Source organism: Pyrgilauda ruficollis, unplaced genomic scaffold (assembly GCF_017590135.1).
Source record: "Pyrgilauda ruficollis isolate IOZ18807 unplaced genomic scaffold, ASM1759013v1 scaffold41, whole genome shotgun sequence".
NCBI lineage: Eukaryota > Metazoa > Chordata > Aves > Passeriformes > Passeridae > Pyrgilauda > Pyrgilauda ruficollis.
Window position 1 is genome coordinate 8377172 of NW_024525601.1, and position 23621 is coordinate 8400792.

Consider the following 23621-nt stretch of genomic DNA (forward strand, 5'->3'; position numbering starts at 1 on the left):
CAGGGGCGCCCCGGCAGCTCCCCCCGCCGCGCAGGGCGGGCGGGCGGCGCGGGCTCCCGGCGGGGCGGGCCGGGCCGGGACAGGGCTCCGCCCGCCTGGCCGCCGCACCGCCCCCGTGACCGAGACCGGCACCAGCACGGGGGCCGCCCCGGGGGTCGATATCTCGCCGCAGCCCGCCCGAAAAGCCGAGAGGCGTGAAGCAGGGCCCCGCCGAGGGCACTCTGCCCGCCCCCGCCGCCCTCAGAGAAACGGGCCTGCAGCGGGCGCAGCCGGCGGCGGCCGCTCTTCCCAGGGAGGGACAGTGACCCCCTGCGACCCCGCGGCTGCCCCGCAGGCACCGCCCTGTGCCCGCTGCGGCTTGGTGTCACACTCGTTTCACTAGTGCCCAGCGACAAGATGAGGAGCAATGGCCACAAACTAAAACACGCGAAGTTCCACCTCATCGTGAGGAAGAACTTTACGTTGAGGGCGTCAGAGCACTGGAACAGATGGAAGTCATGGAGTCTCCCTCTCTGGAGACATTCCAAACTCACCTGGAGGCGTTCCTGTGTCACCTGCGCTGGGTCACCCAGACTTGGCAGGGGGTTGGACCAGACGATCTCCAGAGGTCCCTTCCAAGCCTAACTATCCTGTGCGTGCCACTATCCTGTGAGTGCCGTCGCCGCTCGGGTGCGCGGGCTTGGCTCCGCTCTGCCCGGGGAGCGCCCCCGGCAGGGGCGGGACGCGGCGGGGACGCGGACACCGAGAGGCGTTCAGAGACATACGGGGGCGAACCGGCCTCAAAGGGGACTGTAACACTACGAGAGTGGTGCATCGACAGAGGGGAAAACAGGGTCTTTTTTGGAAATCGCTTTGGTAGCGTATACGGCCGTGGTGCAGGTGAAAGAAAACTGTCAACACATGCTGCTTCTAAGAACAGCACAGCCAAAAGCAGCTTAAAAGAGAAATTGGGTGCTACCAGAGGCAAAAAGTGGAGTACTCGCTTTTTTCAAGGCCCTTTGGTCCACCGCTCCTTCCCTTCTGTTTGTCCTACCCTTATTTATTCTCCACTCCACCTCTCATCTGAAGAGCTGGTACCTTGTTTTTCTGCCTTTTGCACAAGAGAGGGGTTTTGCATTTTGAAAACTCCCACAGTGCCTCTGAAATCCTGCAACAATTTATTGAGGGAGCAAAGAAGCTTTGCAGTGTTGTGGGATGACCAAGTCTGTGTCATGCAGAAGGAGCACTGAAGAGGCAGGACAGGAGCCACAGCTGCCGTGACAAACTATCATAAAAGATTAGGATGAAACTTCTTTTACAAAAGGGGGCAAGTTTAGACCTGAACAGTTCTTCTGAAACTCTTCATGCATAAATAAGGAGGCAAGCTTCATTTTTCTGTATTGTCTATAGCTACATGTATTTTTAATCTTTGAAGAAAGAGAAAAAAGAAAAGGAACAATTTCACACCTGCAGATAACACAAATGTATCATGTTTGAACTTCTGCTGCCTTTTGTTACTTTTAATTAGTTTATCTTAAGAGATCTGCTTCCAGGGATGCTTTAGTAATAATTATATAACATCTGAGAGGCTTCAGGGAAGGATCATCTTGGCTTTCTTTTCTTAGGAGCAGAGCTTGCAGTTGCTGCCCTTACTTTCAAAGCACTAGCTGTGTCATCCTCATATATCTTTTCCTTTATTTCTTCCTCCTGCTTCTGACTTTGAGCCATCTTTCACAATGCCATAAATGCTTTAAGCAACCTCACAATAAAATCTTTTCCTATTTTGTATTTATTTTACATGGATATGTACATGGATGTACATGGCTACAAAATTAAAATATGTATATTATCACTGTGTATGTCTTACAAGTCTTATAATGAAATAGAGGTATTGTCACCCACCTACTCTATAACCCATTGCAATGCAACACAGAGTTTACAGTTCCATTTCACTCTTCAGCCAGTTAGTGCAGGATTTTTCTCTGAATCTGAATAAGAAAGGCCTGAAAACAAATAAATAAATTTAATGATTTAAAAAGGCAAAGTAAAGACCAACAGAGATAGTTGCCATGATGCCCACATTCCTGCAGCATTGGATTAATCCTGGATGGACTTCTCCTTTGGCAGGCTGCTATCCCTTCTCTGGAGAAAGGCTCCTTTTTGGCTGCAGTAGTTTAGTTTTCTTACAAGAAAACAGCTATTCCATAAAGGATGTTCACAAGGAAGCTTTACCCCTTGTGTGCTTCTGGTAAGAGCAAGGCCATGCAGTTGCTCTAACTGCCTGCACTCTGTGCCGAGGAACTTCCAAGGGTTTTGTGCACCACAGCCCAGGCCCAGAGGCAGCACAGCACAGACCTGGGCCTGCTCCACTTAACTGTACCATGAATCACCGACTCCTGGATGTACAGGGCTCTTCTGGCCAGGATCACTACACTTCTCCTGCTTCCATCATCTTCAAAGAGTGTCTATTTTTCACCCTTGTTTTGCCTCCTTGCACATCCCAGATAATGTCCTAGTGCATTTTGGACTTTGAAGTATGGAAATGAGAAAGAGAGGGTTGCTGATATCGAGGGTTTGTTCTCTTTTGGTTTGGTTTGGTTTGGTTTTCATGTCATTCCTTTTTCAGATAACCTGCTGAAATTAGTGATTCAGAAAGCATGAAACATGGCCCATCTTAGGGCTGAACACACTGGCAAACAGCCTTGCACAGAACTCACTGAACTGTTTTATCTGTGGTTTTCACAGTATATAGAATTTTTTATATCCTCTCTGTAATGGGACAACCTTTATTGAACTGACACTTTGTGTTCTTCCTCTTCAGACTAGAGAATACAAATTTGAGATATATGACTGGGGAACAGAGTGCACAGAGAGAAATGAGAACTGGAAATAGTAAACTATACATGATGGGTTGTATGTTTGTTTTCACACAGTAACATGTTAAATGACTGTGTTTGTTAGCTCACCAGCAGTCCTAAAAACTTGTTCCTTATCAGCTTTCTTACAGCCCTGGTGCACTTCTTGAGGAAACTGCTCCCCAACTCTGAAAAGCAGTGCAGCATGCACAGGTCCTTGCTCTATTTCCATACAGATTTTATTTACTAGGCTGGCAAAACACAGTCACAGGAGAATGAATTAATGTGCTGACACTCTCAGATGGGATTCTTGTGGATCTCTCTGGATTACCATGAGCAACTGCCAGTGATCAAAGCAAATGTTTATATTGTTCTGAACTGCCTGCAATAGGAATTCTTGCAGATGCTAATCTGTTGCTGAAGTTTCTTTCATATTTTGCAGGCAATAACCATGTAATGTAGTAAATTTGTGGATGGTGTGAGGTGGATTTCCTCCTGAGCTGAGAAATGCCTTTTGCTGCTCAAAGCAGCACTGAAGCAAGCTCAGGTAGTTTCTTGAGGTATCTTGTAGCAGGGAAAAAAATCCTATAACAGAGAAAAGTTTCTTTTTGACAGGCCTGTTTTTATCTGAATGCAGGTATGGCAGGAGAAAATGTGAGAATTCACTGCTGGTCCTCTTCTCTCAGGAGGCTCCTAAAACCTGCTAGTAGTTACTTCATAGAAAAGCTTCTGGATTTCTGTAGCTCTACAGAAGGCAATTGTACCCTGCTGTAGCCAGCACAAAAACTGGGTTGTGGCTAAATGAGAAGAAACATTTCTAACCAAGGTATTAAACCACCTGTACATATGCTTCTCCTTAGTCTTACCAGACATGTAGTTTCAGAACAAGAACTAGGCTTGTTTAATGCACTTTTTTGTGACTGAACCAGTTTGGTTTGGTTTTAGTTCCAAAATGATTAATCAGCTGCATGTGGAGAGTTTATATCTATGAACCTTACAGCTAATTTATGTCAGTTTAGACCACAGTCTAGTAAAATGCATCACTGTGGAACTGAAATCAGCTGAACTACTTTGTCCTCAAATGGATAAATGCTCATTATTGGATGGCCCAATTAAGATTTTTATTACAGAATGTGATTTCTATTGAATGTAGAGTGGAATTGGAGCATTAGAGAAAACTTAGTGGTTTTTTAGTGTTGGTAAGTAACTATAGCAAAATGCTCTCCTTGAGCTATTCTTAAGACACTACTGGAATAGTCTCAGTGGAAGAAAATCCTGCCCAAAATCAGGGTCCAGAACTGAGGGGATTAATCATTAGTACATGACATGACTTATTTCTTCTCAATCTTCTTTTTTCTATTGTAAAAGAGGAGTTGAAAATGCATCATGTTGCTCAAACTGTTGTATGCAAAATAAAGCAGGGTTATGGATATTTTACTCAAACTTTAATTCTTCTGTATTTCTTAGTTCTGTGTTTTTCACTTGTTTGTGATTCGCTCCTGATTGAATGAATATTATTTGTATCTCATTTAAGCTTTTCATGCTCTAGTATTAGATTCCAGTTGCAGAATGAAATGAGTAATTACCCAGTGCCCTGACAAGACAGAATAAAGAATTTTAATTCAAGGTAGCAATTTGGGCTGCTCCCTCACCTCAGGGTTTTCATTGGCTTGATTTGATTTGAGCTTTAAATGTTTTTCTTTGCTATCTGTGGTTCACAAAGCAGTCTTTGTGAACTGATGGACCAAGATAAGACTTTGTAACCATTGTAAACATCAAAATTAATGCATTGCTGTGAAGAGTATCATTTTGGAAGATGCCTCACCATAAAGAACAGTGAGGTTCAGTTATATTCTTTTAGAATACCCCAAATAGTTTAGAAAATTCCATTGTGCTGTTATTCTGTGTTTGAAAGCTGTGGATATGTATTTCATATCTGCTTTAGCAGAATGTTTCAGACAGACAAAGACAGTAATTATCTGGTAAATACTCCTGTGCACCATATCAGTTCAGCTACTCTGTTATTAATTCAGTATCTCTAAACATGCTGGAGATTCATTAGCCACATTTACCTCCATTTCTATTTACTAAGAATTGTAACAAATATAAATGACAATGAAAGGAAATTAGCGAGTCCTCTGAAATGTGTCAGAGATGTCTACAGTGCATACAGGTTTTGTGATTTATTCTCTGTGCCTCCTTATCTGCCCCAACAGCAGATTGCTGAAGTCTTTCATATCAATGCTTTTAAATGACTTAGAGACAACAATCATAAAAAATGACAATAACATTTTGGAGTTATTTAATAACAAAAAATGTGTACAGTAATGTAAAGTCACTCGTCCAGCTAAGTCAAAACTAGCAACTTATAAAGCACAAGCATCATACAGAGATTGTTGTCAGAAAGTTTAAGTTTTGTCATAGTTCTCTATTTAGATTTATAAGGCAATTTACTATTAGGATGAACAGATGGAGCACCATCTTTTCTAGGTCCTTATGGATTAAAGCTTTCAGTTATGCTTTGGTCAGAAGGCAATTGATTAAACAGTAAGCTCACTGTCTGTCTATGTTTCTTTCTCTATCTCTTTTAAAATTAACTGGAAAATGTGACTTTGTCTGATAAAATATGCATTTCTGTCAGTTCTGAGACTGGATATATTTTTTTATTATCTTTCAAAAATAAATAAACCAACTCTGTTTGTGACACTGAAGACAAAGATGGTCTTGGATTCACTCTAACTCTGAAATAATTTCTGCAGAACTGCTGTGCAATCAGTAGTTCTCCATCCAGAATGTATGTAGTTGATAATACAGTGCTAGTTTTGTCCATACTCCGTAGCACCCTGGGTAGTTTGGAGTTTTTTTTGTTGATTTTTTTTTTCCTTTCCCTTTTCTGTAAGTTGTTATTTTGTTTTAGTTTTTGTTTTGTCTGTTTCGCCTGATTGTCACAATTATTCTGAACCCTAATCCTGTTCTCCAGAATGGGTACAAATTCTGTATGCTTTCGAGAAAGGCAAAGCGAAGTTTACCTTGAATTCTTCCCAACTGTGTCAGTATAAAATCACACTGGAAAAAGCCCTTAAATTACAAAAACTGCAAAAACGGTGAAACCCATGCTTTGCATGAAAGGAGACCTTTACTGATCAGTGCCGTCTCTAAAAGAGATGCCTTAAGCTTCGCGAGCTTAAGTAGAAGAAATGGATTTCTAGAACTGTATTGAAAACTGCCTGAAACACCTGTTACTCTTTTAAATAATTTTAAAAGGAAATTTTGTAGTTATGTCAATCGTTGCATCCAGAGCGCCATAAACGCAAGGTGAAAACGGTCGCATCAGTAAAATCCTCAGTGAAACAGAACTGCTTACACATTTTTGTTTAAAACCAGGATGTAGGGAATACGGGAAAAGCATCCAAGACGGACATAGGTTGCGCGGCAATGCGAGGCAGGAGCGCTCCCTCTGTCCCCGCGGCGGAAGGAAGAGCCCGCAGCGTCACCGCCACGGCTGCGCACAGCGCCGGGCTGCCCCTCGGCTTTTCCCTGCTTCTCTTTCCCTTCCTCCTGCTCCTTCCCTTCCTCCTCCTCCTCCCCTCGGGTCCGATGGCGGCGGGTGACACGGAAAGGGCCCAGCAGCAGGTGAGCGGCGGAGGGGCCCGCGGGGAAAGCGGTGACTTCAGGGCGCTCCTGGTGAGCCCCGGCCCCGGAGCGGCGCCGTGCCCGCTGTGGCGCGCCTGCACCGCCGCGCTTCCCCTGTTTCATTTCTAGGTGGAAGGCACTTCCCCGGTTATTCTTTATGGGAATTTGCTGAGTGTCCGCTCCTTCTCAGGACGAGCTTAGTGCCAAACCCTCGGGGTCTTTCCCCTGCCGGGGTCCGACCCAACCAGCCGGGTGCAGCACCCGATTGGGAGCTGCAGGGAGCGTGTTGGCATCTCCTCCCTGTCACTGTGCTCGCCTTGTCACTGCTGAGATGACAGGATTATCCAGAGAAATTAAAAAGCTGTTGTGTGTATGTGAGAACTAAGCAAAGGTTACTTACAAAATCACAGGGTCAGTTAGGTTGGAAAATACTTCTGAGATCATCGACTCCAACCTGTGAGCGAACACCACCGAGCCAACTAGACCAGGGCACTGAGTGCCACATCCAGTCTTTCCTTAAACACCTCCGGTACAGTGACTCCGCCACCTCCCTGGGCAGCCCACTCTAATGTCTAATCACCCCTTCTGTGAAGAAGTTCTTCCTAATGTCCAACTTAAATCTCCCCTGGCGCACCTGAACTCCTGTGAATCAGGACTGGATCCCCTTCCAGTGCAGTGAATCTTGTCACGTCTGTCAATGAGTTGTAGAAGAGAAAGACTTTAAAAAGATGAAAATATCATTGACACAAAAAGTTGTGTGGGTTTTATGGGGGGGTATTTACTTTTGCTTTTTTTCTTTTTTTTAGATTGATGAAATTGAAGCCCTTTCATCGATCTATGGTGATGATTGGTGTGTTGTTGATGAAGATGAAAAAATCTATTGCATTAAAATTAGTGACTGTCTGGATCAACCAAAATGGACCCTCTGTTTGCAGGTATAGTGGTGGTAAAAAGTTTAGCATGAATTTTGCAGTTAGACTGATGCAGGTGAAACCTTTTAAATATGGTTTATTATCTCCTCAGATGATTAAGAAGCTTTTGGAGTCTGTGATAAGACTTTTCAGTGATTCTTCCTGTAACGCATTGGTTTGCTTGTGATATATTCAGTAATTTTATATCCTGATTCCACGCCTAACCAAAGCATTTAAGTGTATTTCACCAAAGACTAATTTCTGAAATACTTTTACACTGAGGAGACTTTGTGCCTCAGTGAATCTACTGCAGTTGCATCTAGATTTGCTTTCTGGAAAGGGTTGAGACAAAAGCAAATTTGGATCAGCTTAATTGATTCAACTCCTTACTTTTATGTTTTCAGAGCTGAAAGCAGTAAGTTTACTTGGTGTAAGAAATATGTAAGTGTCTACTTAGGGAAATGTGGTACCACTTTTTTAAGTCCAGTAACCATGTGTGCAGCTTCTTTCAGTTTTTTTTCTGTACTTTATTTTGCATCCTTATAAATTGCCCCATAAAACATAATTGTATGCATTACCATTATTGGAGTTTTAAATGCAGATATTCAGCATTTCTTGCAATTGTATAGCAACATACCCAACTGCTTTCTTCATTTGTAACACTAATTGTAGTCCTGGTGCCTGACATCAGAGTCCTTCAGTAAAACTCATCTAGCTGAGGGTAGTCCAATGAATACATATCCTGAATTTCTTTCAGGTGATTTTGCCACCAGGATATCCAACTGCAGAGCCACCTATTTATCAACTAAAGTAGGTGATGTTTTCTTGCAAATATTTGTGTTTGATGAATTGCCGCTGCTAATTGTTTACCTGTAAGTGGAAGTTTAGTTAAAATACTCATTGAATTGAAGTATACCAGTGATTGGGGATGTTTCCAGCAAGGATATTCTATTCTTTATCCTGCTTTTTCCAAGATGTTTGCAGCTGGAATCTTGATGGTTGGCAAAATTTTATTTTCAAGATGTTCATCACATTTATTTGGGAATATTGGAAGCAGCATATAGCACAATTTTTATTGCATTTCTTTTCATTCTAGTGCCCCTTGGCTTCGAGGACAAGATTATAAAGAACTAGCAAATAGCTTGGAAGAAATATATATGTAAGTTTGAGACTGTGGAATATAGTAAAAGGAGACAATGTATTTTCAGTTTCTATCTGTTCTTCGCTTGAATGTTAAAACACAGGATGTGAAAACATTTGGTTGTCTTAAGAGCATAAGTGGCATGCCAGTTTTTCTTAAAAGCTAAGGGATACATAAGTTTTAAAATAAAGATGTGGAGATTCTTTTATCTGGAATCTTTAACATTGTGGACTGTTTATTATCACAGAGTGCAGCTAACTAATACAGGGCATAATGGATGCATGAGAATAAATGGCTAAGTTTAGAAATACTTAAGTTACGTGATTTTGAATTGCTGTGAAAGTGGGGTAGAAAATGTAGTAATTTTATATGGTTAATTTATTTCTTTTGATCCCAGAGATTATATAAAATAAATGAAATGAAAATGTAAGGAAGCACAATCATGCCCCGGACAGTGAAATCTGAGCATCTTGCATAAAAAATGTTTTTTTAATGCCATAAGGAAGAGACCACTTAGCTTGCATAAGGGTTTTTTACTTTTATTAACTGGGTTTCTTAGTTAATTAAGCCACAGATCATTTAAGAAGTAAAATTTAATTTGCAGTGTTAAAAATGCGCAAGGATTTTAAATGAAAAGTTCTGTGTGATCATATTCACCACAATTGTTCAGTGCAGCAAAAAGGGCAGAGGTTGTCCTTAATTCTGTCCAGTTTCAAAGGAAGGATTTGATGGAGTCTCTACCACAGGTAGAGCTGCTGTTTCCTTTTTTGCTCCCTCGCCCCGTGCAGTCCTGTAGACTGTCAAATTGTGCTGGTTCAGCTCCCTTCTCTCTATATCAGCTGCTGGTCAGAGTCCTCGCTGGTCTGCGCTCACTTCTGTTTGTTCAGCAGGAAGTGAAAGTGTTTGTACTTTAGGCCATATATGTACTTTAGATCATTTTAAACAGTTTAAAAACCTGGAGTGATCACTGATGTGCACAGTATTTGTGAAAACCTTTTATCTATTCAATGTCTAAATGATTGTCAGATGAACAGAGATACTCTGCATTATTTTACATTGTGTTTGACCAGGTTTCTAGTCCCTAGGGATCTAAGTTGTGTAGTTCTGCAGTCTAAACCAACATGAACTACACTGTCAATTGCTATGGAAAAAATAGATATTTATAGATCACAAGTCTGTTTTAGGAGACACAAAGTAATTTACAACTATTCAGAAACTGTAATTGGGTGATAGTTGGACAAATTGCTGTTTAGTTTTGTAAAACAGGGAAATTTTATTCTTCTTTTAGTCTCTCTCCATCACTTAAAAAATGTCTTCAGATGTTAAAGCAGTGCTTCTGTACAATAAGCTTGTGAAATTAGGATGTTGAATTGTTCTGGGGTCTGTCTGGAGTTCAAAGTGAGAGCTATAAGTTCATAAAATCCTTATTTTTGCTTGAATATTTTTTCTTAAAATAAGTATGCTTATTTGAATTTGATTGTTTCCAGCAGTAGTGCTGTATACATTAAGCAGAGTTTAAATACAAGATTTTGTTACTTAGCTGGCGCCCAGATGGTGGCAGTAAGAGTAAAATTAATGAGAAACCATGAGATATCTATGGACCTAAATCTTTAGTTTTGTTTCTTAGACAAACGTGCATAGTTCATAACCATTTTAACCATTTGAAATGTATTTTGGGTTGTTTGGGTTGTGCTGCACATAAAGGAAGCATTTATTAAATCCTAACATGCGTGTATTCATCATATCCTCCCTCAGTACCTCAATACACACCTGTTCCCCTGAGTGAAGCCTCCTAGGCCTAAATCTTTATCTCCCTGTCCTATAGCACTGCCTAATACCCAGACTGTAGTGTTTCATTCCAATGCTCCACTGACCTGCTATCACAGTCCACCGATGAGTTTTTCGCCCAGTGAGCTACTGAGACAGCACTTGACACAAGCCTGCCTGAGCTCTTTATCTCACTAGCTTATGTTCAATTTCTGTGTCTGAAATCTCTGTGTTATTTTGTGTACTTTCCAAGTGAAATTAGCAAAAGTGATTCTTCATTTGCCATGACCTTTTACTTGCAGACAGAACCTTGGTGAAAGTATACTGTATTTGTGGGTGGAGAAGATACGAGAAGTTCTGGTGGAAAAGGCACAGTCTTCAGATCCAGGTACTTCAGAAAATACATGGGGTTTTTATTTCCCTTCTTCTTCCACTGCAAAGTAAGATTTCAGTACAAGTTAGTTTAGGCCCACTTTTGAATTGGATCTAAATATCAGAGAACAGTCTCCTGTGTCAGGGCTTACTGTTTTATGGTGTCCCTTTTTAAAAAGCAGCAGGGAAAAGAAGGTGGGGGTGGGCCTCTGAACTGGAACAAGGTCCGCAGTTCTCTCAGGAATGAAATTTGCTTGAGAGGACAGTGCAGCCCACAGGTACATTATGTCTTGCCCTCCATTCTGCAAAGCATTCATACCAGTAATTAATTTCTGGTGTTGAGTGCACTGTTGGAGGATTGGGATTCAAGAGAAGATAACTTCAGTGGACTATGCAGACAAATGGCCAAGTATTCCATCATTTTACTTTTCTGTCCTTCCATTCATTTTACTGTATTGGGATGAGAAGTACATCATCAGTAGAGCTGCAGTGATTCTTCTGCTGTTATTCTTACAGAGTTTGTGTAAATTCACCGTTGTTGTTTCAAAAACTGTTGGGGGGTTTTGTGCATCAAGTTGCTAAACTGCTATGAAATGTGTGAGTGACTTGTGCATGCACAGTGGCAAAAGGAAACAGAATTACTTTTCTCTGTCAGGATGTTACCTTTTTCCTGTGAGAAATAAAATTCTGAAGAAAAAAAAGTTCATTTTCAGTGTGGTTTCATGGTAAGGTCTAGTGTTACTCTTTCAATAAACTGTGCATTTTGTTGCTACATCAGACATTGGAGAAGTCATTCTTCACTGATGTGGCTAAAAGAGTGGACAGTGAGAAGTGAAAATTTTACTGACAATATTGGAAGTTTGGGTATTTTGGCCACAACCTTACGGCTTCCATTTTTGAACATGCTTTATCACCCCTCTGGTTTTTTTTATGGAAAATACATACATTATGAAACCTGCGTCATCAGCACATCATAGTCCTCTAAATAGGAATGCAACTGTGATATATTAATTTGGCTCTAAATCCAGATGTCAGAACCCTGTATATTTCCTCCTTTGTTATTGACTATTATTTTTTGGACATTCTATGCATGAAGAAAATTTTTGGATTTTTGGAATCCCGGCGTACTTGAAGCATGTTGAGAGAGAAGTTTCAAATCTAATAATTTTTTTGGTAATAATTTTATACCCTCATGAAGTGGCACTGAGCAACAGCTCTACATTTTCCCCCAAATGACCAGTAAATGCCTAGAGTTTTTGTGAACCATCAACTTAATTTGATCCCTAAATTCAGATAAAAGGTAGCATTTTGAATGTTTAATGGAAATAGTAAACATTGTTCTTTTTTTCTTAGAAATACTGTTACTTAGTATTGAAACAGAAGGTCTTATGGAAGGATCCCATAGTATGAGTATTTTATTTTTAATTCTCAGGAATTTTTAACTTAATACTGGGCTGAGTACTTTTGAGTTTTGTTGTAATTAATGTTACTATTCTGCATTTAATAATTTTTAATGTCAAACTGTTTTGAACTGAGAAGACAGAGACTTTTGAGAAAAAAGAGTTTGAAATTTTGTTTTGCTTGTCTTGCAAAAAATGTGTAATAAATTCTACTACTTGTATCTTAGTAGAACCAGATATTAAGAAAACCACTGAAGAAGTTGATGAAGATGATGGAGATGATTTTCTCCTAGACTATCAGCCCACTCAGGAAGATCAAACTAAAATGTTAAGTTATATGACATCTGAAAGTCAGGAAGGTAAAAAATATGCTCTTTTTAATTCTGTTGAAATAATTTAAATGAGACCTGAAGATTCTGGTTTTCTACTCAGCTTTAGAATAAAATTAGTGACTTACAATAGAATAAGTGACTTACTTTAGAATAAAATTAGTGAATTACAAGAACATTTAATAACAGTCATTAAAAGACGCAATATATTTTTGGTGGGTTTGTACATTGTTTTCTGTACTTCACTTTAATAAGTGCCTTTTCTTAAAGTTGAGACATTCTTTACTTTTGTAGCCCCATGCATTGTTTCTGTCCTCTTAAAAGAAAAGAAACACTCCCTTGTTTGTGACCCATAGATGAAGAACTGCCCCCCATACATCATGGAAACCCAATCACAGATCGAAGGAGCACTTTCCAGGCACATTTGGCTCCAGTGGTGACAACCAGACAAGTTAGTAGAGATCAGTTCTTCTCTTTTTGCCTGTGCTTTTGCTTTGAGCTTGACAAAGTATTACTGGAATATTTGGGATTTGCCAGATATGTTGGTCTGTCTGTGCATCTTTCTGTGCTAGTACTGTCTGACTAGTCATTGGTTTCTCGCTTTCACTGTCAGCTGAATAGTGAAGTAGCAGCTCTTCTTCCTGCTATGCTTTACCACTATGTGCATTACATGGAAGAGAGTAAGAACCCTGTAATGTGACTTCTGGATGTTGGCACGTTTATCATAAGATGTTTGGAAGTTAACGAGTCTGTCGTGTGTTGGCTGGAAAAGCTAACACATAAATTGTGTTTATATATGTTCTCCCTCCTTCAGAAAGGAATTCTGTTGAAAAATTCACTTGGATCATGCACAAGTAAATCTTTATTATGACCTAATTGAGAGGGGTTTGGAGCTTCTCTTGTACATCACTTTCCATCTGTTACCATCAGCCTCCTTTGGTCATCCCTTTTTAGAGGGGAAACTACTGTTCTTTTCTTTTATTAACTCTGAGTTAAACCTTGAGAGGATTTTTCTCTTTCTTGTAATGCAATTTTAAGATTTTATTAAAGAATTTTTGGTAAGGGACATTGTCAAGTGCTTGAAGTTCCATGTAAGCTAGGTCGACTACATACTCAGTGGCTATGAAAAAACACTGCCAGGCTGACAGTGTTTTTAGGCTGATTTCTCTATACAAAAGCTGTAATGTTTGAAGCCATCTGTGTTTTGTTTTGTTTTTTCTTCCCCCTCAATTATTTGCCTAATATGGACATAAGAATTGGTCTCTAAATCCCAGCATCCCTTCTGGAGCATTTTGACCTTCCAAGTTAACATACACTGTACATTCATGTGGAGTTTTGTGTGTGTAGGAACAATCTTACTCACAAATCATGATAAAAGGGTGAGAGTATTTTAAAATGAAAAAGATACATTAAGCCAATGATTTCCATTTCTTCCCTTTCTAAAGTAACAAGAGTTCATTTATTATATATATATCTTAAAGACTCACTTGAAGAAGATACAGCTGTAGCACAAAAATGAATCTTTATGTTTTCACTAACCAGGTAGCTGGGAAATAAGTAATGTCAAAGGTGATGATCATTTCATATGAATTGTCCTTTAAGTCCCTGTATTGAAACTTACTGTTTTAACATACAGTCCATGTTTATGAAAGTCTATTAAGTAATAAGAATTGTCTTCCTTCAGTGTTCAAAGTAAGGAGAAGACAGATGTTTGAAGCAATATTCTCTACTAATAACAGGACTTTTTAAAATTGAGATATCTTTTATTTGAGATGATTTTTGTCAGTTGAATTTCTTCAAGAAGAATTGGAAGTAGCACAGTATAGCTAGGGCAGATATTAAATGTGTCTGTTGATTACTCTTCTGAGACATTTGTTTTTGTGTGGAAGGCAATTTACTTGCCAGGCATGTTTTCCCAAGCTTTCTCAACTTCAGTAATGTTTTGTATTATGCACTAAAATGATGTCTTAATCAAAAGCTCTTCTTTTTGCTAGACCATTGGAAAGCATTGAACAATTGCCAGCTTGTTTACTTAGAAACATATGACAAACTGATATTGGTAAATGTTTTCAATTTAGTACTTCTTAAGAGCAAAGAGATCATCCACATGATGGGAATATTTGTTTTCTGGGAAATACTGACACTTTCAGACACCTAATGGGATGTTTTTATTTAAAGGATAAACATAATAGGATGTTTTTATATAAGAACACAAAGAAAGGTGTTCTTTCTTTTAAGTGAAAACTGAAAAAAAGCATGTTTGAGGGAAAAGGAAGAACTTGAAATGTACTAGGGCTTTCTAAAGATCATATTTTTGTGAAATAAGTAAAAGCAGTGTGTAATGGGAATATGTATGTTGTGTTCTATTCCAGCTTAACTTTATTGTTAAAAAAAATGAGCAGGTGCAGTTGATACTTAATATTGACTAAAAATATTTTCTAGATCTTACTGTCTCTTGTTTAATAAAACAATTTGACACTTCTACATCTTGAGCAATAATATGAATGTACACAATGTAGAAATTCAAGGGACAAGCTGTTTTCAGTATCCCAGGAAAACAGTTCTAAACAATACTGAGAAGCTTCTTCTTGAGTCATCACACCAAACATTTTATGTCAAAGCATAAAATTGTTTCATTGTAGTATTAGGGAGATGTTTGTTTAGCAGTAATATTGAGAGGGATGTATGAAACCCCTGTTATAAAAGGAAGGTTTTTTCTGTTGTTTTTTGTAGGTTAAAAGAGTTCTTGAAAAACTATATGAGAACAAGAAAATTGCAAGTGCTACCCACAACATATATGCTTACAGGTGAGATACAAATAATGATTTTTATTTATCTTTTTAGTGTTCTTTCACAAATGAGTGCAGGACATGAGAAAGAAGTTCCTTCCTATTAAATTTCGTGCTATTAAAAGAAATTCCTTGCTTTAGGGATAGGTTTCTTATTTGTATGGTTGGTGTTGCAGGTGTTATTTTGAATTTGAGGTCAAGAACATAGAACATACAGTAGGAAATAAGACAGTGAAGCAGCATTAAGAATAGGAAAAAAAGTGGATTTGACCATGTGTTGGTATACTTTTGTAGTATGTCTGAGCATGGAAATGCTACATCATCCTGAATGTGTTTTTATTTGGGTGAAGTAACTTCTTTTTCCCCCCAACCTTATATTTAGAAATAGCTGAAAATGTTCAGTTGAAATAAGAGTCGAATCAGAAAGCCTGATGCAGACATCTGGCATATGAAGTTTCAGCTGAAATACGAGGTAAAAATGAGTTTGGCAGTCACTTGCCCCTGGCAACTTTTGTGAACATAGATTATGTGAAATGAATTGGTCTCAGTCCAGACAGCAGTGTGGGTTTTCTGAGGAATGTAAGTGACAAAAAAAGGGAGGAACTGAGTCATCTAAAAAAGCATGCACAGGTGCTTATCCATTCATGCCCATCCTGCTGTGATCCTAATGAAACATGAAATGAGAGCAAGTGAAAGCTTATTTTACCAAAAAGTACAAGATTCTACCTAAATAAAAAGTTTCTGTAAAGAGGGCATTTCTGTTCTCACAGATGATGATCTGGCTTCCTTCACTCAGATTATCCCAATGAAAAAAAAAAAAAAAAGGAACTGGCACATACTTACTGCTTCCTCTTTTTCATCTAGTACTAGGAGCCTCTTTCTCATTATGTCACCTGTAACTAAGTTCAGAAGTTGGGAAATAAGTTGGTAACAAACCAAATTATTGGTCAGTAGACCTCTGAGCATGACTTATAGAAAATTAGGCCTAAGCAGCTGTGTTTTTTATGAAAAAATACACCCAAAATTTTACTGCAGTGCCCCCTGAGGAAGGAGATGACATGGAGAATCCAAGGGCAAATTTCAGTAATAGTTTCATGTTGCTGCTGAAATACAGACATAATTAATTACTAATTATATTTTTGTCCAAGTTCTTCTAGGTTTATACCGTTATTTGAATCTGTACCTGGTAGAGTTGGTTTCAGCTACATGCAATTATTAGGCTAAAAACCTGGGTATTTTTCTGTTTAGGGACTTTAAACTGGTAATGACTGGAGTTTACCTGAAGTAGCTAAAGTCTGTGTAAAAGCTTCTCAAAACTTGTACTGTACAGATAAACGCTTGTGGTTTACCCTAAATGAATTGGTCTCAGTCCAGACAGCAGTGTGGGTTTTCTGAGGAATGTAAGTGACAAAAAAAGGGAGGAACTGAGTCATCTAAAAAAGCATGCACAGGTGCTTATCCATTCATGCCCATCCTGCTGTGATCCTAATGAAACATGAAATGAGAGCAAGTGAAAGCTTATTTTACCAAAAAGTACAAGATTCTACCTAAATAAAAAGTTTCTGTAAAGAGGGCATTTCTGTTCTCACAGATGATGATCTGGCTTCCTTCACTCAGATTATCCCAATGAAAAAAAAAAAAAAAAGGAACTGGCACATACTTACTGCTTCCTCTTTTTCATCTAGTACTAGGAGCCTCTTTCTCATTATGTCACCTGTAACTAAGTTCAGAAGTTGGGAAATAAGTTGGTAACAAACCAAATTATTGGTCAGTAGACCTCTGAGCATGACTTATAGAAAATTAAGCCTAAGCTGTGTTTTTTATGAAAAAATACACCCAAAATTTTACTGCAGTGCCCCCTGAGGAAGGAGATGACATGGAGAATCCAAGGGCAAATTTCAGTAATAGTTTCATGTTGCTGCTGAAATACAGACATAATTAATTACTAATTATATTTTTGTCCAAGTTCTTCTAGGTTTATACCGTTATTTGAATCTGTACCTGGTAGAGTTGGTTTCAGCTACATGCAATTATTAGGCTAAAAACCTGGGTATTTTTCTGTTTAGGGACTTTAAACTGGTAATGACTGGAGTTTACCTGAAGTAGCTAAAGTCTGTGTAAAAGCTTCTCAAAACTTGTACTGTACAGATAAACGCTTGTGGTTTACCCTATGCCTCATCCTGTTTTCATATAAATATGTGTAATAGAGAGTTAGAATTGATGCACACGTGTATGAAAGATATGAGACTTTATTAATAGTGTAGAAATATTTGTTGATTAACATTTTAAAATCTATTTTATGGTTTTTTTTTCTTTTATAGAATATACTGTGAAGATAAGCAGACGTTCCTACAGGATTGTGAAGATGATGGAGAGACAGCAGCAGGTGGACGTCTTCTCCATCTTATGCAGGTTGTAGAAATTAATCTTTGGCTTTTGGAAGTCTTGAATTTATATTGATTTTAAAAATCACTACGATGTAAATGAGCTTGTAGGAGATTATTTTGATTTTTGCTCTGCTAGCAGCCAGCCAGATGATTGCTTTCTCAAGGTGAAAGGAGAAACACAGACCGTAGCACTTTCAAGTCTCAGACCATAGAAACAAGTGATGTTTCATAGGTGGCAGTAATAGTTTGAATGGGTTAAAAGATAACTAAGTTTTAAATGCTGTGCTTCCTGTGTGGTGTAAGGTACACAGAAGATAAATACTGGGAGATGCTGACTGTCACAATAAAACAGCTGACCTGTGCACAACCTGTCATGTGGTTCCCTTGAGTAGGCGTAATAAAAAGACACCAATACATGAACTTGCAGAGTAGAACTTCAAATACAAAAGGACTGAAGGAGCTAAGTTGTTTTGATAATTTAGTCTGTTTTGTTGTGCTGTTTCCTGTTCTGGGTCCATAGCCCTCATACTCACATATATTTTAGTCTTCAAGTATTGAAATAAGATTTGGCAAAGGTGCTACTAAATGTGAGTGAGCTGAGATTGATAAATTTTGATTCATGATGCAAGCCCTAGTAAAACTGTAGTTAAAGTAGCACAACTGCAGGAGACAGCTGTGTGCATCTTAATGCTGTGCCTCAAGTCACTTAGCTGTGTAAGCAGACAAAATATTTATTTTTATTTTAGATTGATGTTCCCTTCACAGCAGGAGTTTATTTTCCTGTCCTTTTCTTGCTTGAATATTCTGTTCTCACAGATGATGATCTGGCTTCCTTCACTCAGATTATCCCAATGAAAAAAAAAAAAAAAAGGAACTGGCACATACTTACTGCTTCCTCTTTTTCATCTAGTACTAGGAGCCTCTTTCTCATTATGTCACCTGTAACTAAGTTCAGAAGTTGGGAAATAAGTTGGTAACAAACCAAATTATTGGTCAGTAGACCTCTGAGCATGACTTATAGAAAATTAGGCCTAAGCAGCTGTGTTTTTTATGAAAAAATACACCCAAAATTTTACTGCAGTGCCCCCTGAGGAAGGAGATGACATGGAGAATCCAAGGGCAAATTTCAGTAATAGTTTCATGTTGCTGCTTCCTTGAAAAAAAATATAGTAGATGGAAACATTTTGACATTTTTAATTTCGAACTTTTTCAGAATTCTAAAATAACTCAAACCAGACTTGGGAAGGTTAAATAAATAAACAAACTTAGGCTATGTAATATATGCAAGTATATGTGCTAAGTGTGAAGACATTATTGTTACGAAAATAATATAAAGATACAATTTGGCAGTTACTGTACTTCAGTTTGTTCTGAGAGTATCAGTTTTTTCTCAGCATGTTAGTACACACTTCTGAAAATTGTCTAGGCACTTAATATTCCATAAAAATCCAGTTCAGAACATGACATGAATGTCGCTTTCAAATGTGAATGTGTGTAAATCATAGGGATCGTCATTCTCCATCTGTAATCCTAGTTACTGGGAATATTTGCATTCTGGAAGAATACTAAGATAAGGATAAGAAAAGTTCAATTTTCAACCATAGGAAAAGATTAAAGTAGTTTATGTGCTGATTTCTGGATGTTCATGGATCTTGTAGTTTGTTTTTTTTTTTTTTTTGAGCTCTTATGATGTATGGGTATGAAAATTAGGTAATTTAAAACATTTATTGTTGCTGAATTTATAGGGTTTTTTGTTGTGGTTTTGGGGTTTTTTTTTTTTAATTTTTTTTTTTAATAGAAATTAATCTTGCTTCAGATAAGACCAGCATTTCAAAATAGCACTTTCTGGTTACAAAACACTGTATTTTAGATTAGTACCATCCTGTTTACTGTCAGCAGTTGTTATACATAGACTTTATGGCCAATACATAAATGTAGAGTAGAAAATTCCTGTCACAGCACATGGCCCTAGTCCTTTTCATTTTAAAATTCTAAGAATATTTCTTTTTTCACAAACAATGATTGACTCTTCTAACAGTATTATGCAAATTAGTCAGATATCTCTTTTTTTTCTCCTTAACAGAGATGATTAATCATTGTTAACATGCACATATTAACAGTACTAGCTTATGGCATTTTATATATCCATGTGTGTAATGCCTGTGGCCTGGCTGATATTAGCCTCACCCACCAGCACTCCCAAAAATGTGAATAGACAATCAGCTTAGTGACAGAGTAATAATTGATCATACCAAAGAATAAGAAAGGTAACTCAGTAATTTTTTAAAATAAAAGATAGTAGACCTTTTTTATTTTTCAAATTGGTGTCAGCAGTAAACCAGGTTCGATTAAAAGATAACAACTTTTATTGCTTTCTATTATTCACAGATTTTGAACGTCCACAATGTGTTGGTTGTGGTGTCCCGCTGGTATGGAGGTATTCTCTTGGGACCAGATCGTTTCAAGCATATAAACAATTGTGCAAGAAATGTACTTGTAGAGTACGACTATGTGCCATCAACGGTATGTTTGATCCCTCCAGAAAGGAGGCATTTGCCTGTGAACTTGTGTGACTTTCCACTGTTAGATGAAGCCAGAAGAAAAGTAATACAACCTGTGTGAATGGATAAATATGTCCAAATTTTCATAAATCTCTGTGAACTGTGAATGCTGTTCATATTAAAAATAATTCTCATGGGTAACCTTGGGAGAATCTTGTGGTTTACAAGAATATTTTTTAAATTTTGCAATGCATCTTTTTCATTTCAGGAAGAATCATCTAGACAAGCTGGAAAGAGCAAAAAGATAAAGAAGGACAACAAAAAGAAAACAGAACACTAATTTATTTTTAGAAAACTTTAAAATACTATTTTGCACATATTTATACAAAAAAAACCCTGGACCTTATTGCTTTATCTTTTATGGACATGTTGTATTCAGAAGAGAATTCAGTAAAGCCATAGATATATTTTCACCTTGTTTTGTGATTTCTTCTGCTGTTCTGAAGTAGAGCTTAGACACAAATTTTCTGTTTTCTGTTTCTTACACATGTGAGCTCCTTGTTATGAGGACATGTGTAAGAAACAGAAATGTCCTGCAGCATCTGGAGCCATTGCTCCATCCCACCCCTTCCCACCAAACAACAGCTGACTTATTGATTTCTCTTCTTCTCTGTTCCTGGAGTCAAATACATGTCTTGTATTAGTAATTGAATTCTGTAGTTTGTTGTACTGAGAGTGGGGCTAGAGTCATTCATACACCAGGTCACTTAGAGAGTTTTGGATACTCCTTTGTGAAAGGAAAGCATGGGGCTGAGTGTGGTGTTTGGAGTGCCTGATCCTGCCTGTGCAGCTCCTGACCAGGTGCTGGACAGGGGCTGCTTGGTGACATATGGAAGACTGAACGTGGGCAGTGAGCTAAGAAATGTGATGAAACTACTACAGAAGTTCTTTGAGGGTTGTTCTGTGATGGTTGGCACACCAGAAGCCTGTTGAAAAGATGAGAATTTCGTGTTGCATAATTAAAGGAACCAGTGAAATAGACCATAAAGTCAGTAAGCACGATGAATCCCGTCCTTTAAAATGTCTGAAAATGGACCATCAGAAAGGAAATGCATTTTTATTTTCACACAATTTCTTTCAAGAGAGAGCATGAAGTACTTGTCTGACTGTCTTGTGGACATTTTTGGTTAGAGAAGTTACAGTCCCTTCCTATTTTTGTTTGCAACCATTTCCTAAGTTTAAACTTCCTTTATTCTGAGAGGTAGATACAACATGAGAAAGAAATTACAAAAATGTCTGACAACGACTCTTAACTTTAAAAGTTCTTTACAAATAACGTACCAGAAGATATTTTAATTTTTATTTTTAATTGAAGCAGCAATTTTAACCATTTTTGCTGTCAAATACTGTAAGGTGTTTAAGACATCCTGCTCGCTTGTGGAAGAGTTACAAATTTCATTACCTGGCAAAAGAAAAAAAGAAAAGAAGGATGATAGAATTAATTTATACCCAAAGTACAATTGCCTGTCATAAAAATATGTCAACAAAAAAACATAACATTACCAGGAAAGGCTTTTATCTTATAGTGGCTTTTATCTTTTTGGCCACTCTGTTTTAATATCTTTTTACTTTCCTGGTTTTGTTTTGTTATTCTGAAAATGAATCAGGAATACAGCTGAACACAGATTAGCCATTACAGCACTAGAGTTTCCTACAAGGTAGTATCAGAATTTTTTTTTTCTTTGAATCTCAAACCTAAATGAGCAGACTAAGATACCTGCTCTCTGATTGGGGTACTTCATTAGCTGGGTATCTTCTGAAGAGCTGCTTGGTCGTTTCACTGTCAGTCATTTCCTCTAAATGTCCTGCATGCATCTGGAAATCTTCCATGCTCAAATATGAAAAGTCATGTTCTTAAAATCTTAACTTCTAAAAGTAAAGATAATTGTCTTTCTTACAGCAGCATACCAATTCTGGACTGTTAGTAATTTCTTCATATTGCAGGTAATTCAGGGTGTTGGTTCTACTGTTTAGTATGTACTTAATGTGGGGGAAAAAGGAAGATAAAGATGGGACATTTACTTGTGGATCCTTTTCCTGTGTTCATCTTTGCTATGTGTTATTGCCTAGCATGTCTATTTCAGTAAAAAATGGAAGCAGACACGGATTCTTACAGTTTAGTAGCTGCTTCAATATTTTTCTAGCTAGACGTGTTCTAGACTGATTTAATCCTTGTCAGAGCCACACACACAGAAAAATTCTGCTAAAAGCTCATGAAGTGGATCTCCTATCTAACTTCATATGTGCAGATGCCTTGCAACACACAGGCTTTCCAAGCATGGTTTGGAAGAGTGGGGTATTTAAGATTTCAAGAAATCAAGTTAGATCTAAGATCCAATAAGAAATTTTGAGGGAGGGAGAGGGAATACAATTAGGCAGCTATATACTCCTGGAAACACTCCGAGATTTAAGCCATGTGGCAAGGTCAGTAGGCTCTCATGAACAGTGAAACTGCTGAATTTTGTTTTGAGGCTTTTGGATGTTCATGGATTTTTTATTTTTTTTTTTTTTTTTTTTTTTTGAGCTCTTATGATGTATGGGTATGAAAATTAGGTAATTTAAAACATTTATTGTTGCTGAATTTATAGGGTTTTTTGTTGTGGTTTTGGGGTTTTTTTTTTTTAATTTTTTTTTTTAATAGAAATTAATCTTGTTTCAGATAAGACCAGCATTTCAAAATAGCACTTTCTGGTTACAAAACACTGTATTTTAGATTAGTACCATCCTGTTTACTGTCAGCAGTTGTTATACATAGACTTTATGGCCAATACATAAATGTAGAGTAGAAAATTCCTGTATTTTTTTTTTTAATAGAAATTAATCTTGTTTCAGATAAGACCAGCATTTCAAAATAGCACTTTCTGGTTACAAAACACTGTATTTTAGATTAGTACCATCCTGTTTACTGTCAGCAGTTGTTATACATAGACTTTATGGCCAATACATAAATGTAGAGTAGAAAATTCCTGTCACAGCACATGGCCCTAGTCCTTTTCATTTTAAAATTCTAAGAATATTTCTTTTTTCACAAACAATGATTGACTCTTCTAACAGTATTATGCAAATTAGTCAGATATCTCTTTTTTTTCTCCTTAACAGAGATGATTAATCATTGTTAACATGCACATATTAACAGTACTAGCTTATGGCATTTTATATATCCATGTGTGTAATGCCTGTGGCCTGGCTGATATTAGCCTCACCCACCAGCACTCCCAAAAATGTGAATAGACAATCAGCTTAGTGACAGAGTAATAATTGATCATACCAAAGAATAAGAAAGGTAACTCAGTAATTTTTTAAAATAAAAGATAGTAGACCTTTTTTATTTTTCAAATTGGTGTCAGCAGTAAACCAGGTTCGATTAAAAGATAACAACTTTTATTGCTTTCTATTATTCACAGATTTTGAACGTCCACAATGTGTTGGTTGTGGTGTCCCGCTGGTATGGAGGTATTCTCTTGGGACCAGATCGTTTCAAGCATATAAACAATTGT

At 37.9% G+C, this 23621-nt stretch overlaps 2 protein-coding genes across 3 annotated transcripts in view; one reads left to right on the plus strand and one right to left on the minus strand.

Annotated features, from left to right (window-relative positions):
• OSBPL1A (oxysterol binding protein like 1A) overlaps positions 1 to 693 on the minus strand; it is a 78048-nt gene extending 77355 nt beyond the window's left edge. Inside the window, exon 1 of the mRNA XM_041477590.1 lies at positions 534 to 693. The gene's annotated coding sequence lies outside the window, so the exon portion shown is untranslated. The remainder of the gene's footprint in view (positions 1 to 533) is intronic.
• Positions 694 to 6351: 5658 nt separating this feature from the next.
• Positions 6352 to 20964, plus strand: IMPACT (impact RWD domain protein). 2 transcript variants are annotated; one of them, XM_041477671.1, is made up of 11 exons: positions 6352 to 6467; positions 7274 to 7402; positions 8136 to 8188; positions 8475 to 8537; positions 10589 to 10674; positions 12286 to 12417; positions 12744 to 12838; positions 15121 to 15194; positions 17498 to 17588; positions 19952 to 20086; positions 20333 to 20964. In XM_041477671.1, exons 1-11 carry the CDS (start codon positions 6432 to 6434, stop codon positions 20402 to 20404), a joined length of 966 nt encoding a protein of 321 aa, XP_041333605.1. In that variant the 5' UTR covers positions 6352 to 6431; the 3' UTR covers positions 20405 to 20964. The 2 variants fall into 2 exon arrangements, with proteins under 2 accessions (XP_041333605.1, XP_041333606.1); XM_041477672.1 differs by having other exon boundaries at positions 12289 to 12417.
• Positions 20965 to 23621: the final 2657 nt, after the last annotated feature.

Bases quoted from the DNA above. Each gene is read 5' to 3' on its own strand.
- IMPACT (XM_041477671.1), top strand. From the start codon at position 6,432: ATGGCGGCGGGTGACACGGAAAGGGCCCAGCAGCAG. The intron at 8,538-10,588 runs GTAAGTTTGAGA...TTTTACTTGCAG, and splicing joins AGCTTGGAAGAAATATATAT to ACAGAACCTTGGTGAAAGTA. The intron at 12,418-12,743 runs GTAAAAAATATG...TGTGACCCATAG, and splicing joins GACATCTGAAAGTCAGGAAG to ATGAAGAACTGCCCCCCATA.